Source organism: Mycetomoellerius zeteki, unplaced genomic scaffold, assembly GCF_001594055.1.
Source record: "Mycetomoellerius zeteki isolate Tzet28-1 unplaced genomic scaffold, Tzet1.0 scaffold38, whole genome shotgun sequence".
Classification (NCBI taxonomy): Eukaryota; Metazoa; Arthropoda; class Insecta; order Hymenoptera; family Formicidae; genus Mycetomoellerius; species Mycetomoellerius zeteki.
The window spans coordinates 172703-187487 of NW_017257371.1; the positions used below are offsets into that span (position 1 = coordinate 172703).

General features: G+C 30.8%; 3 protein-coding genes across 8 annotated transcripts in view; 2 read left to right on the top strand and 1 right to left on the bottom strand.

Annotated features, from left to right (window-relative positions):
- Positions 1-225: 225 nt before the first annotated feature.
- On the top strand, positions 226-1898 carry LOC108726030 (deoxynucleotidyltransferase terminal-interacting protein 2). Its single transcript, XM_018453386.1, has 2 exons — positions 226-377; positions 1222-1898. The coding sequence occupies exons 1-2, from the start codon at positions 281-283 to the stop codon at positions 1896-1898; spliced, it is 774 nt and encodes a 257-aa protein (XP_018308888.1). The 5' UTR covers positions 226-280.
- A 2640-nt stretch (positions 1899-4538) lies between these two features.
- On the top strand, positions 4539-6442 carry Taf8 (TBP-associated factor 8). Its single transcript, XM_018453385.1, has 6 exons — positions 4539-5005; positions 5288-5574; positions 5710-5860; positions 5941-6084; positions 6176-6352; positions 6409-6442. The coding sequence occupies exons 1-5, from the start codon at positions 4876-4878 to the stop codon at positions 6340-6342; spliced, it is 879 nt and encodes a 292-aa protein (XP_018308887.1). The 5' UTR covers positions 4539-4875; the 3' UTR covers positions 6343-6352; positions 6409-6442.
- Positions 6443-8775: 2333 nt separating this feature from the next.
- Vinc (vinculin) overlaps positions 8776-14785 on the bottom strand; it is a 19377-nt gene continuing 13367 nt past the window's right edge. For 2 of the 6 annotated variants that reach the window (XM_018453406.1, XM_018453405.1), the window contains 4 exons: positions 13921-14160; positions 13730-13820; positions 13533-13568; positions 8776-9258 (listed from right to left, as the gene is read on the bottom strand). In XM_018453406.1, the coding sequence (XP_018308908.1) occupies positions 9089-9258; positions 13533-13568; positions 13730-13820; positions 13921-14160 (537 nt within the window). In that variant the 3' untranslated portion in view covers positions 8776-9088. The remainder of the gene's footprint in view (positions 9259-13532; positions 13569-13729; positions 13821-13920; positions 14161-14785) is intronic. The other 4 variants (XM_018453410.1, XM_018453409.1, XM_018453407.1 and 1 more) reach the window with 3 other exon arrangements.

Here is a 14785-nt window from a genome sequence, read left to right on the forward strand (position 1 = left end):
CAACTGTTGTAAAATTCTTCAATACGATTGGTTCTTGCTTTTGGTTCCTGACAGATCTAAATGTATAAACCAATCATATTGAAGAATTTTACAACAGTTGCAAAGCTGCTTTCTCTGCTGAACGCAGCCAATTTTAAATTTCAATTTAGGGAAATCTGGGGAAATTTAAAATTTAATCTAGGGTGAAAATGTAGCAGTGGATTGGCAACGCTGTTATATGTCGACTTTGTAGAGAGATAGTCTATTTCGGTCTACTTTGTAAGAATAATAAATATTTATAATGGACATAATAATTGATACAAAAGGTGATTCTGGCCTGATAAATAAGGATGAATTACTGGACAGTGATAACGACGATCACGAAATTAAAACTATCGGTAATTATATCCACATTCATTTTTCATCTTTTTGTGAGGTTAATATTTTATAGAGCATATTGTTCGGTTTATTAAGTTTATCATTGATTATTAAGAGAAATTGAGTTTACAATTCGCTAATCTTTGTAAAGATTATGGCCTTGTTTCTTACACTCAAAATATATATCTCTGTAGTCTGTATTTTATTTCTTTGTAGTGAAGCAATTAGAGAGAATGGAACATTTCATTCTTGAGCTAAGACTTTATGTGCATATTCATAGTCAGGCCTTATATTTATAAGGCTTCCTTAAATTTATCTTCAGATGCTTAAGAATTATTTTATTAGCTACTGAGCATCTAAAGATAAATTTAAAGAAACCTTAAATATAAGACCTGACTATGAATAAAGACATTAGACTAATACAGGTGTAGTTTACATCATGCACTTGGTACTAATTAGTAACTCTATTGAATTATTTTAATTTTGACGATATGTGTAAACATATATATGATATGAATAATTATTTTGATGCATATTACATTGATTTAATACATCATTCTTTAAACATATGCTGAAATTAAGACATTTTAATAGAAAGTTACTAGTTATGTTTGATTTATGCTTCGGTCTTAACCCTAAAATCCTAAAATTCGGTCAATAGGGCTGCCAGTCTTAATTGGTCCTAACTGAAATCTGTATTCCATTGACTGAATTTTAGGATTTTAGGGTTAAGATCGAAGCATAACCAGGCATTAGTATGCATATCAAATACTTGGTGTAAAAGAGATCTTAGTATCATTTGCTAAGTAATTAATCCATTAAGATAAATTATGGTTAAAGAATATTCATATCTTCTTTTATTAGATGTTGGTCCAACAAGGATATATGATGCAAAATATTTAGGCATTGAGAAAAAAGAACAACCAAAGAGAAAAAAATTCTCTTCCAGCAAAGACTTCGATCTTGAAAAGTTTGAAACCGATATGGGTTGGAAATCTAAGAAAGTGACCTTTGATCCAACGGAAGAAATAGCAGATATAAGAAAAGATATCAATCCAGTGGACAAGATTTTAGAGAAGAGTGTTATTAAATCTGATTTTGAACGGTTGCATGTTGTACCACCCTACAAGTTGAGCAAACGTCAATTGGAAATACGTAAACAACGTGAGAAACGAAAGATGGGAACAGGTGCAGAATGGTTTAACATGCATGCACCTGAAATAACGCCAGAGATTAGACACGACCTCGAAGTACTAAGAATGAGATCTGCGTTAAATCCAAAACACTTTTACAAAAAGAATGATATGAAAGCATTGCCGGCACACTTCCATGTCGGCAAAGTTATTGATTCTCCAATGGATTTCTACTCTTCGCGTCTTACAAAGAAGGAGCGCAAGAAGACGATCATTGATGAACTTATGGCAGATGCAGAGTTTACAAAATACAACAAGCGTAAATACAAGGAAATTATCGAAGAAAAGCAGAAGACACACTATAAAGCACACAAACATGCGAGAAGACTTAAAAAAAAAAAGAAGTAATATATTTATTATAAAAAGTATATTTTGTGTGTTTGAAAAATAAAGAATTACTAAAAGTTATATATTCTCTATATTAATAACGAGGAAAAGCAGCTGAGAGCACCATTGTAGTTGTTGATAGCATATGAAAGTGTTTTAGGGTATATTTATTCCATGAAACTATTACAATTTTTCTTGTTCTCAATATTCTCAATCAAACATTTCGGTCTTATTTTAGACTATCTTCAGCGAATTAACAAATTAGATATAATTACCAAAGAACTCTTGATGAACCATATGGTGATTACATACTTCAACATTGATGTCCCTTTTTGACAGTTATAATGTTACAGAGCATTTGTAGCTTATAGCACTAACATAATTGGTCCATTTGACGTTTTGGAGCGCTCCCAGCAACTCTTACATTATGAGTATGTCATCGTTTTTACTCTCAATTCGCTCCAACTGCCTCACCTCGGGAGGTGGGTTAACTGGAGCGTTCACGTAGCAATTGTAGCATTTGGAACAGTAATGAACTAATCTAAGCATAGCGTTTGGAGCGTAGCATTCACAGTATTTGCAAGAAGCAAGTGGATAGCAGCCAAGATCTAATATCAAAATAATATCTCAATCAAAAATATCTATTAGAATAAACAAATAATTCTTATCCAGCTAATTCAAGTTACTTTGGTTGATATGAATTTAGAAACAGATAAACTTAATTGGCTATAATTTGATCGTTATTGTTCATTTTGTGTGCTAGCTTTGAATAGATTTAACTTGAACGATGTGGTACCATCATCATAATTATAAGCGATCTTGTAAGGCCTTACAAAACTTGATAGACAAACAACCACAAGCGAATAGAAAAGGAATTTAGATGAACAACAAACTAGAATAAAATAGCCCCATTGAAAAAAATCACGTCACAAAGTTATATAACGAAATCATGTAATTAAAATAAGTAAATCATATATCGGATTGTTCCAAATCAGTACGTGAATTTTTTAAATCACGTAATTTGAAAAAGATCTCACGATATTAGAAATAATTTTATCTATCATATGATTTTATTGTTATCGAATTTTAAATAATTAAATGATAGAAATAGAAGAAATAAACAAATGATCGTTTTTCAAATTATGCGATTTTAAAAAAATCACGTACTGATTTGGAACAATTCGTTACCTGATTTACATATTTTAATTACATGATTTCGTTATGTGACTTTGTGACGTGATTTCTTTTAGTAAGGGGATATAAGACGCTATATGGATAAGTTCTTTACTTAAATTATAAATTGGTTGTCAAGGTAAATGATATCTTATATTACATTTATATATTATCAATTCATTGAAATCTATTTATGAGATTATTGTATTCGCGATATTTTTCTTCTTTATTAAAGCTTATCGTAAATAAAGATTTTGTTCTTTTGTATTTTACGTGTATTTTGTTGATTATTGCTAGAAGATTACAGATAATTAAAACTTATATTCTCGTACATAATTCGAGTGTGAATTATAAGATACATATTTAAATTTTATCAATATCGTTATAACTTGTACTGTCACCAATCACAATTAAGATTGCGATCTCACTTTTTAAAACATTCGACTATGGGTGCATTCAGTACTACGACCGCTCACTGAGCGCTCAGTGAACTCTTGTCTCTGTTTGGTCTATATTTTTAGTTCTAACGGAATATGCCAATAAGATGCAAGCGCTCACTGAGCGCTCAAGCCTTGTGTCCACGATGCTAGAAATTGGTCCGAGATCTCGGAGAGAGAAAGAATTAACCAATCACATTTAAACAATTTAGTCACATGATCAATACGATTGGTCAATTCTTTCTTCATCCGAGATCTCGGACGGATTTCTAGCATCGTGGACACTGGGCTTTAGTGAGCGCTTGTCTCTGTTTGGTCTATATTTTTAGTTCTAACGGAATATGCCAATAAGATGCAAGCGCTCACTGAGCGCGCACTGAGCGCTTGCATCCTATTGGCATATTCCGTTAGAACTAAAAATATAGACCAAACGGATTCAAGAGTTCACTGAGTGCTCAGTGAGCGGTCGCGGTACTGAATGCACCCTATGATTGGCCGATTTGCTTAGGCCGGAATCAGACTACGCATTGAATATTGAGATGGAAGATTAAAAGATTGAAATTTGACCAATCAAAACAATAGGAGCTAAAATTTCTTTGTCGTCACTGGTCAAATTTTAATCTTCAATCTTCAATCTCAATCTTCAATGCGTAGTCTGATTCCGGCTCTTCAGCCTTATGCCCGTGTCACACTACGCATTGGAGACTGAGGATTGCGAATTGAGGATTAGAATTCAGCTAATTAGAACGAAATGGATTAAACTTAAAATTACTTGATTGGTCGAATTCTAATCCTTAATTCGCAATCCTCAATCTTCAATGCGTAGTGTGACACGGGCATTAGGCCGGAATCAGACTACGCATTGAAGATTGAGATCGAAGATTGAAGATTGAAATTTGACCAATGAGGGCAAAGGAATTTTAGCTCCTATTGTTTTGATTGGTCAAATTTCAATCTTTCAATCTTCAATCTCAATCTTTAATGCCTAGTCTGATTCCGGCCTTATAATTACTAATGGCGCATGCTCACATCCACTCATACTGCTCAAGTGCTTACATCGTAGGGTAGCGTGTCTGTGACAGATTTTCTAACCTGAATATAGTCGTCTACTTTAACGATTCATAATATTCATATCTCGGTTTGCGTAGCAGAGTGACGCATATTTCTGCTAGATTCTTTTGTTTCATGTGTCAAATAAGCCTAATTTCATTGTTTTTTGTGCGGGGGATAGTCCGAACAATTACCGTACATATTAAAATTTATAGTGACAGGATTATCAGGGGTTATTCTAAATAAATACCAATTGCGATTGTTGCCGATTTTTGTCTCAAAATTGGACTAGTCCATAGTCGGAACAAGTCAAGTTTCATAAAATCAACAAGGCAAATATGGATACACAAACAGTAAATACTCGAAGAAAAATATTGAGTCAAGTAATTTCTAGCATTTTAGTAGAATGTGGTTATGATACATGTGAGAAACAAGTATTGGAAACACTCACCGAAATGTTACAGTCATGTAAGGCTCAAATTTAGACTTACAAGCAGTTAATTTAATATATCATAAATTCTCTTTAATTTTTTAAAATTTATCGTTCTTTTATATCTATCATAAATTTATTATTATAATATTTACATTGTCATGTACAATTTAGTAATAATATCTTAAGCTCTTAACTATATTAATTCTTTATCTTTAACGTTAATTTTTGTGTTTACAATAAAATAACAAGTAACAAAAATAATGATTTTGATAAAATTATATCAGATTGTTTTTTTTCTTTTTCATGAATGAGTACAGTTATTGTGGAAATTGGCGCTTCGGGAAGAAATTATTGTGAACTTTCTGGGAGAACAGAACCTCTTATAGCAGATGTGATATTGGCATTAATTAATATGGGCATAAAATTAGATAATATAGAAACTTACGCAAAACGACAAAATAAGACAGTCCTGCCGACACTTCAACAGCAGACGCAAGCAAAACAATTGAATATCTTGCAAGCTGGTGTTAAGCAAAGCCATCCATCGCATATACCAAATTATTTACCATCTTTTCCTGATCCACACGCGTATATCAGAACTCCGGTAAATATTTATTAATTATAATTATGTACTACAATACATATATGTACATACATATGAACACAAGCATTTTACATATGTAATAAAAATTTTGCATAATGTATATGAAACTAATTCAATAATGGAAATATATTGTAGACACATAAGCAACCAGTAACTGAATATGAAGCAATCAGAGAAAAGGTAGCAACGCAAAAACGAGATATCGAGAGAGCTTTAACAAGGTTTATTGCCAAAACAGGAGAGACACATAGTTTATTTCTCACAGAAGATAATAGCATGTTTCCTTGTAAGAGAATTATCATTTATATTGATTCATTCAGCATTTCAATGAAGCAAAAATCTTATATGTATCTATTTTGCTTTTAGTAATATCGTGCAAACCACAATTTCCGAGTTATATCTCTGCTCTTTTACCTCAAGATCAAATATTCGAACCAGATCCAGATTTTCAGTTTGATTCAAGTCCTGTGAAAAAGAAGAAAGAGCAACAGAACGAAAATACAGAAGAAGGTAAGCCTTTTTTACAACGAAATATTTAAATGATACATATTTAAATGATATAATTTTCATTTAAAAACTTGATATAACTCTTTGCCTGCAGGTAACCAAACACGAAACGAAAATATGGAGCAAAATGGTGAAACTATTACTCAGCAAGATATTATAGATAATCCGTATTTAAGACCTGGAAAAATTCCTAAAAATAAAATGTCAAGTACAACAATACCTGGACAACATTCTCTTAAAAAAGAGTTACTTGAATGTTAAGTATCATGATGTAATATTAATTAATAATATTACTTATTAGTTATAATATAAATTATAACTAATAAGTAATATTAATTACTGTATAAAATGAGATTTGAAAGTTCACAATGCTAGTGTCTTTACGAATTGTAACTCGAACTCGTCTTATGTATAGCTTTATATTTTATATTTGATCCGTTTTTATACATGAATCATTAAGTTAGACGATAAAAATTATATATTTTTATTCTGTACTTACATGAAAGTATTTCGAAATACATTCATCACTGAAAATATATATTATAACATTCCGTGTCGATTTTTAAAATTGATTCACATCATGTATACGCGCATGTTACATACTCACACAATAGCATGTACTAGGAAATTATCGTCATATTAAAACTTTCCATCATATAGCAATATTAATTAAAGCATGTAGCACATATTAACATTATTTGAAAAATAGTTTGGAAACGTAATAAAAAGAATGTGATTTAAATTATTATTGCCATAGAATTTACAAATAGATTTCCTTATTATACAAGATGACCCATTTAAACTGAAAATTTTAAATATTTCATTAATTTTTAATAATATGAAAAAGTTTTTCAAATGAAAGTGAAATGGTTTCGAGGAGGGCGTTATATATATGTATATATTTTATAATTAATTTGTATAGCTATATATACATATGGCTATTTAATAAATATGTAGCAATTACATGATTATATTTATTTTATAAAAACATTTGATAATATTGTATACAAAAAAGTTAAGAATGTTATAAATATGTGTAGCTTTTATAAATATGTTTAATTTTATCGAAAAAATGTTCATTAAACTTATTTTTGGACAGTACTATTTTAATACAATTAAAAAAAGAAATTAACGAAAAAGTGTATATGTGTTTTACAATTTTATACATATACAGAGTGTTTCCTTTAACTCGAGCATTTAAAATATCTATTGTTTTTAATGGTACAATAAAATATTAAAAATTGTACGTTAAAATATTTTCTAAATTATTGATTTTTTCGTAACTCTACTTGAATATGCAAAGTAGTTAGAGGAATTACATTACATAAAAAATTATGTAATTCCATTTTTTAAAATGGTGAAAACTTTGATATATCAAACAATATGACATAAAAAAAATTTGTTGCTTATAATATTTACCCTTTTAAAACAAATAACTTTCCCCTTTTATGTTTTGTAATATCATTAATATATAACATCAGAGATATTTTAAATGATCAAGTTAAAAGAAATACCCTGTATACTTATGTATTATTATACCTAGAGGAAAGCCACCTATTATGAGATAGGTGCCTAATGAGATAGCGGCGTTTCTGCTAAACTAATAAACGCTATCTATTGGTTCCACCATGAATTTATTGCTCTTGGATTGAAAACTATTTGGTGGGAAATTCATTATTAGATCATACCTGTAGTTGTAAAAAAAGATTTTGGACGTCAAGTTTCATCTCACATTGAGATGAGCTTTTATAAATCTTGTTTATTATTTAATAACTAAATATTTGGCAATAAATTCTTCATGTAGTGATAGAATAAGATCGTACTAATAGAAAAATATGGGATATGTAGAATTGCTTAATTACAGAAGTTAGATTTGATGATCGTAAAACCTTAAGCCATGGAAATTGTAATATGAGATACCCCAAGATATTTCTAATATGAAATAACTCAGGCTCCTATCATAATAAAAAGTCATTGCGAAAGTATAAATGTTATTATATAATAATAAAAAGGACAACTGGAATGAATATCGAGTGCCTGTTTCTGCGATGCTTGATTCCAACTACCTGAAGATGAGTCTTGGGTACAATGCATCGCATGTTTATTTTGCACGCACACTTGCTGTGTCTGTTTGTATTTTAGAAACATTAAATAAAGTTTTTAAATTATAATACTGATGTAATTTGTGCGTTTTATTATCGATTTCTCGGGGCATCAAATTAAGAGCACAATTTTTTGACTTTGTAATTTCTGACTTTACATTTCTTTAATTTAAAAAAAAAAATAGAATTTGAATTAAATTTTACATAATATTATCTTAAAGTTTATTGAATTCCCTTCAAAATGACTTATTATTTTTTTAAATTTTGTCCATAGACTTCTAGCATTTACCCAAAATGAACTCGGTATCTCATAATAGGGGCCTTTCCTATATACATAAAATTATTTTTAAATAAAAGTATTAGAGAGGTATTAGCCTTTTTAAATAAAATGTGTTAAACTAAACATTTTCCATCTAATTAACTAGGAGATCAAAGATTAAAATTTAATTTATATATATATATATTGCGTTTATATTTATGATTATAAAATTGAAAACTTTGTTACATGTTAAGTTGTACAATTATATGTCATAAAAAATATGAACGTTATAAAAATTATAAATAATAAAAAGTGAACATTGATTATTGTTACTTATTTATTTATAAAGGCCTGTACGTTTTAGAATTTGCGTATTATGTGACTATACATATTATTTCTTTTTAAAACATTTTCATTAAAAAATCTGATCTTATATATATTGAACGAGCAAAAACAAACTAACAGAACAAATAAATTAATTTCAAAATCTGTTAAACATAATATATAGCACATAATTAGTACTTACAACATAGAGACATACACACACACACACACATACGTATACATATGAGTATGTTGTGTGTATAAACACTAAGCAAAATCTTGCATGCTCTTTTCTTGAAAGATTTTATTTTTTTTATATTATTTAATATTGATACCATGGCTGACGACGTACCCAGCGCAATTTCATACCGGAAGCTGTACGAATTTTTATGCTAGCACATTCCGCTGCACGTACTGTCTCTTTCACGCTTTGCATGAGATTCTGAGCATTTCCGACAAGCATGTCCGTTGCTTCTTGATCTTCTTCCGTACCTGTGTTAACATTATAAAAGCAACTATCAGATTAAATTGAAAAAATAACTTTCTTAATACATCCATGTTCACATATATTTTTCTCATAAAATTGTTGTTATTGTTACATGATTATAAAATTATATTTGTAATATAAAGCCCTAAACACAATGCGAGGCAACAGCGATAGCGATAGAGACAGAGGGATCCAACATTTGGGAATGCATATGTCAATGTACATAGGAACACAGAATAAGGCAATAGCGATAAATTATTTCCGACGAATTGAAATTGTATGTCTAATATCGACTTACAGTCTACCAATCAACGTTCAGATTTTTCATTTTATTTATATACGCTATAATCTTGAAGCAGAAGAGTATACTACGCGATTAGATTGGCTGGCCTTTTTATTTCTTTCGCGGTATTGTGCAACGGAAGGCAACAATTATGTATCGCTTATTTCTTCTATTCTTATCTCTATTATTCTTATTTCTACTATTTTTATCGCTGTTCTTGTCGCTGCTGCCTCGCACTGTGTCTAAGGCTTAAGAATGATATTTTATCTAACGTTAAATGACAATAATCATATCAAATGGAATGGATAAAAGGATAAATATGCACAATATAAATATATAATGTCATTCTAAACTATATAACGATAAATATTTTTTGTAAAGTTAAAAGGAATTTTCTTCACAAATGTAAAATTTTTTGTGAAGTGTGTATGTGTATATGTGTGCGCGCGCGCGTGCATGCGTGCGTGCTTTACATGCAGGATATGTATGATAATCTCCCATATCCGATTTTTTCCCACAAGAACCATAAGCCCCCTTTTAAAACATTGTATACATGTCTTTTTATAATTAATTTTGTTGATTACTGAAAAAAAACCGCGGTTTTTGGTAGACTATCACTTCTGAACATTTACCGTGCTTTTATATGCAGAACAATTAGAGGGACCTAATATGTAAAGAAAGTCATATAAATCCATTTTAAAAGTGGAGATGACTTTCATATCTTTTTGGCGTCTCCACTTACGAAAAAACAAAGTGGCCAAAAATACGTTCCCCTCAAAATTGTTCTACTTATATATGAAACGATTTTCTGTATCATCTATATTTTTCGATCTATATTGACGTCTATTAAGTTGGACTCCCCACCATCGAAAATCAAGTTCGAAATAAATAAAAAATTTAGTGTTCTTTAGATGCTAATTTAGTAACAAAATTCTTAATAGAGTACTAAATTAGTACCAAAATTTTTGACCTATTTCGAACTTGATTTTCGATGGTGGGGGATCCAGTTTAATAGACATTCTATATTGGCTTATCACACTTTACGTTAGACATCCTATATATATATACAGGGTGTTTCCAAATTAAATGGCAAAACTTCGGGAGCGTGTAGAGGAGTAAAAAACTAAGAAAAAAAGTCCTATAGACATATGCTCCTTTTTGCTTTGTTTCGCAGGAAATCACGAAAAAAGAAAAAAATATATTTAATTTATTATTTTAATTATTTTATTTATAAACTTTTTAATGAAGATTTTGTTCGAAATGTGCACCTCTTGCAGCAATACAAGCATTGCATCTGTCAAACACGGCTCTTGTAGCAGCCAGGCACTGTTCTTGCGATATTCTGTTCGCTGCAGCTACGATACGATTTCTCAAATGTTGCTCTGATTGAATAGGCGAAGAATAAACTTCTTGCTTCAGAGTACCCCATGCATAGAAATCTAATGGCGTTAAGTCGGGCGAACGAGTTGCCCAATGTACTGCTCCTCCACGTCCAATCCATCGTTGTGGGAATTTTCTATCTAACCAGGTTCTAGCGACTCTGCTGTAATGAGCAGGGCATCCATCTAATTGAAACCACATTTCAGTACGTTGTTGTAATGGGATGTTTTCTAAATAGTCAGAAAATTCATTCTCCAAGAAATTTAGAAAACGGTCCCCATAGCCGAATTATCGCTTAAAGTTCGCGCGTTCAGATATAGTACAACTGGAAAAATGCCAACTTGGAAAAATGCCAACCATATCTACGTTGGAAGTCTGTAATTCTTAACGATAGTGTATTATTATGTCATTGTTGCACAGCTTTTTTTACTACATATAATATTTGTGCAACGATAATAAATGATATTGTCGTTGAGAGTTATAGAATCCCAGTGTTAAACACGCAAACCTTAGGCGATAAGATTCGCTAACTTTAAATGCTTTTAATTCAAAAATTGTTATAGCCTCAACATTTTGGTATTATCATTTTTGTCTTAAAATAATTTTAGGAATTTATCGTTAAGCATTGTTAGGATTTTTACCAGACACCTATATATAGTGACTGGCAAAAATAAAAAGCCACCTCCTCAGTTATCCTGTTTCGTTTTATAAAATAATGAAAATATTAAAACAATGCTGCTTTTATTGATGAAATAGGAAGCATTTATAATTTATTTCGAGGTTTTATTTAAAAAGTCACATAAATTATTCTTTATCTTTCAAGTATATCTATATTTCTTAAATATTGCTATTTCTTAAATTAACAAAATAAAAAAGCCACTAACGTCTGTCTCGTATAATACGTATAATATGTACAGTACTTTGTGATTATATCGTTTGTCTTGAAGTTTGTCATATTCGCGTTATTACGCTCAGTTCACGTTATTGCATTCATTTGTTTCCGACATCAGCTTGTTTCGGTTATTATACTATGACTGTGTTCCAAAATTGACTGCCAGTACTGAAAATCTATAGTGCACGTAACGTAAACTGTAGCATTTTCTGTGCTGGCAGTAAATTTGGAACACAGCTTATATATCCGAAAAATGAGAGAAAAATCAATTTCGATACAGGTCTGAAACCTAATTGTGTGGGACATTAAAAAAGGTCTTTCTCATTGCTAAAAACTACGAAGTAGAGGAACAGTAGAACAAATCAGTAGGAAGTTCCAGTCGACTGGATCGGTGGCAGATACAAGCGGAAGAGGCCGAAAACGAACAACGTTCAAACGGGAGGATACGAAAATAGTCCGAGAAGATAAGAAGAATTCAAAGATTACTATCAGAAAAATTCAGAAAAACATGAATTTTCATGTTTCTGACCGCATGGTACGTCGCAGACTTCGTGAAGCAAATTTACACGGCCGGTTCGCACGTAAACGACCTTTCATCAGCGCTATTAATAAGAAAAAAACGTTTGCAATTTGCTCGAAAGTACGCAAATATGTCATTAGACTTCTGGAAAAAGGTTCTTAGACAGATGAAAGTAAATTCGAGTTATTTGGGCAAAAGAAGCAGATTAGAGTCTGCAGAAAACATGGAGAAGAGCTTCAAGATCGACATATTCAGAAAACTGTAGAACATGGTGGAGAAAATATTATGGTCCGAGGGTGTTTCTCATGGGCAAGAGTAGGAAATCTCGTCAAAATTGATGGGATTATGACGGCAGATGTTTATATTGACGTAATTAATGAAAATTTAGAAGAGTCTTTGCTGAAGATCGGATTAGAAAATAATTTTATTTTTCAACAAGATAATGACCCGAAACACACAGCAAAGAAAAGTCAAGCTTTTTTTCATTCCTGTCGCATCAAATAGCTCGAATGACCTCCGCAGTCTCCAGATTTAAACCTTATCACCCTATTGAAAATCTGTGAGCAATTCTGAATAATAGGATTGACAAATGCGGAATAACTAATAAGAACTCCTATTTTGAAGCATTATAACTGGCATAGGAGAATCTGGATTCACAACATTTGAAAAATTTAATTGAAAGTATACCAAGGAGACTTCAAAAAGTTATTGAGGCTAAAGGAAGTTATATTAATTATTAATTAGAATTATATTGCTGTTTTCTAAAATTAAAATACTATATTACGTTAACTGGCTTTTTTATTTTATCACACTTAAATATGTAATCTTTTAGAAATCAACATAGTATTATACATTACATAAAACATTGATTCTTTTTTTAATTAAAAATGTTTAATTAATGAAAACATTTTCAATTTTAGTACAAAAAAATCTATAATATAAATATTTTTTTATACTTTATGAAGCAAACTAGTTTTATAAATAAGATGGCTTTTTATTTTTGCTGGTCACTGTATATCCGACATTGGATAATATTGTATTTCACTTTCTTGTATTCCTCTCAAGGAAAAAGTAGAGGGTGCATGCTGTGCTTTAAATGCTGTATGTATTGCATAACAATATCAAGTTTTTAAACAAAAAGAAAAAAACAACATCAAAAGAAAAAAAATAAAGGTAACATCAAGCAAGTTTACAACTTGTTTACCATAAAGCATCAGCTCTTCCCAGGTTGGAAGTGTCTCTATATATAAACAATTTAAGTTTTTCGTTAATGATGCAATGATTTCTATTTTCATTAATCAATGTTTAACTTAATAGTTAATTAGACAGGACATCATGATTTGTTATATGAAATATAATCGATATATAAATATTATATGCAAAAGAGAATGTAATTTGTACCTTGTGCTCCAAGCATAGTGGCTTTTACTGTAGACAATATTTTCAATTGTGTTCCAATAGTAGGTATACGTTCACAAACTTGAAGAAGATTCTAAAAAATTATTACAATAAAATTACACAGAAATGACATGCATATATTGTAATAAATAATATTTTAATAAAATTGATATAATCGGCAATAATGTACGAACCGTTCGAATACGTTTATCGGTACATTCCCTGGCTAGTTCCTTTGCGAGACGTGTAACTTCCTGAGAAGCTTCTGCGATAGCTTTGGCACATGCGATAAGATCTCGTTTATTACCACCTTCACCTCTAACTAGTCCCGATAATCTCCCCATTAAAATAGCCATCTTCTTTGCTGCGGCAATAATTTCGTTGTCTTTGCTGGACCATTGCCGTACTTCTTGATGTAAACCATGAGCGGCCATCTATACAATGGATTTCATAATGTAATTTCTGTTCATGTATACGATTTTTGTTCTGGACGCACGCATGTGATTTTACGATAACAATGAAAATAAGAACAATCGTTAATGGTCTTGATCTTGAAAAATGTTATCATTGTTATCAAGGTCGTGATCCTGAACAACATTCAAGATATTATATACAGGGTGAGTCATTTTAATCTATGGACCCGAATATCTTCCAAATTACGGTATCTACAAAAAAATGGTTTAGATAAAAGTTGACCAGGACAGAGGGGGTCATTTAATTGTACCATTAGTTTTGACCTTGAGGTCAATTTTGAAGGTCATTTCAAGGTCACGATGGTTTTTTTAAATGGGACACCCTATTTTTGACTGCGGATTTCGAAAGAGCAGAAAATTTTACATCAAACTTGTCTTATGAAAAAATTGTTTTTGCGACCTTGGAAAGGTCAAAAATAAAGGTCAAATGCCTGAAAAACGATCTGGTGTACTTTTTCTGAAATGACGTGGTTTTCTGGGTAACACAAATGTGCATAATGCTTGAAACAAGTCAATGAATTGTAAAAGTGTAAATCACTTTTACACAGAAAAAGTACACCAGATCGTTTTTCAGGCATTTGACCTT

Coding starts and splice junctions, on each gene's coding strand:
- Taf8 (XM_018453385.1), top strand. CDS start 4,876: ATGGATACACAAACAGTAAATACTCGAAGAAAAATATTGAGTCAAGTA. Junction 5,575..5,709: donor ACGCGTATATCAGAACTCCG/GTAAATATTTAT, acceptor AATATATTGTAG/ACACATAAGCAACCAGTAAC. Junction 6,085..6,175: donor GAACGAAAATACAGAAGAAG/GTAAGCCTTTTT, acceptor CTTTGCCTGCAG/GTAACCAAACACGAAACGAA.
- LOC108726030 (XM_018453386.1), top strand. CDS start 281: ATGGACATAATAATTGATACAAAAGGTGATTCTGGCCTGATAAATAAG. Junction 378..1,221: donor TCACGAAATTAAAACTATCG/GTAATTATATCC, acceptor TTCTTTTATTAG/ATGTTGGTCCAACAAGGATA.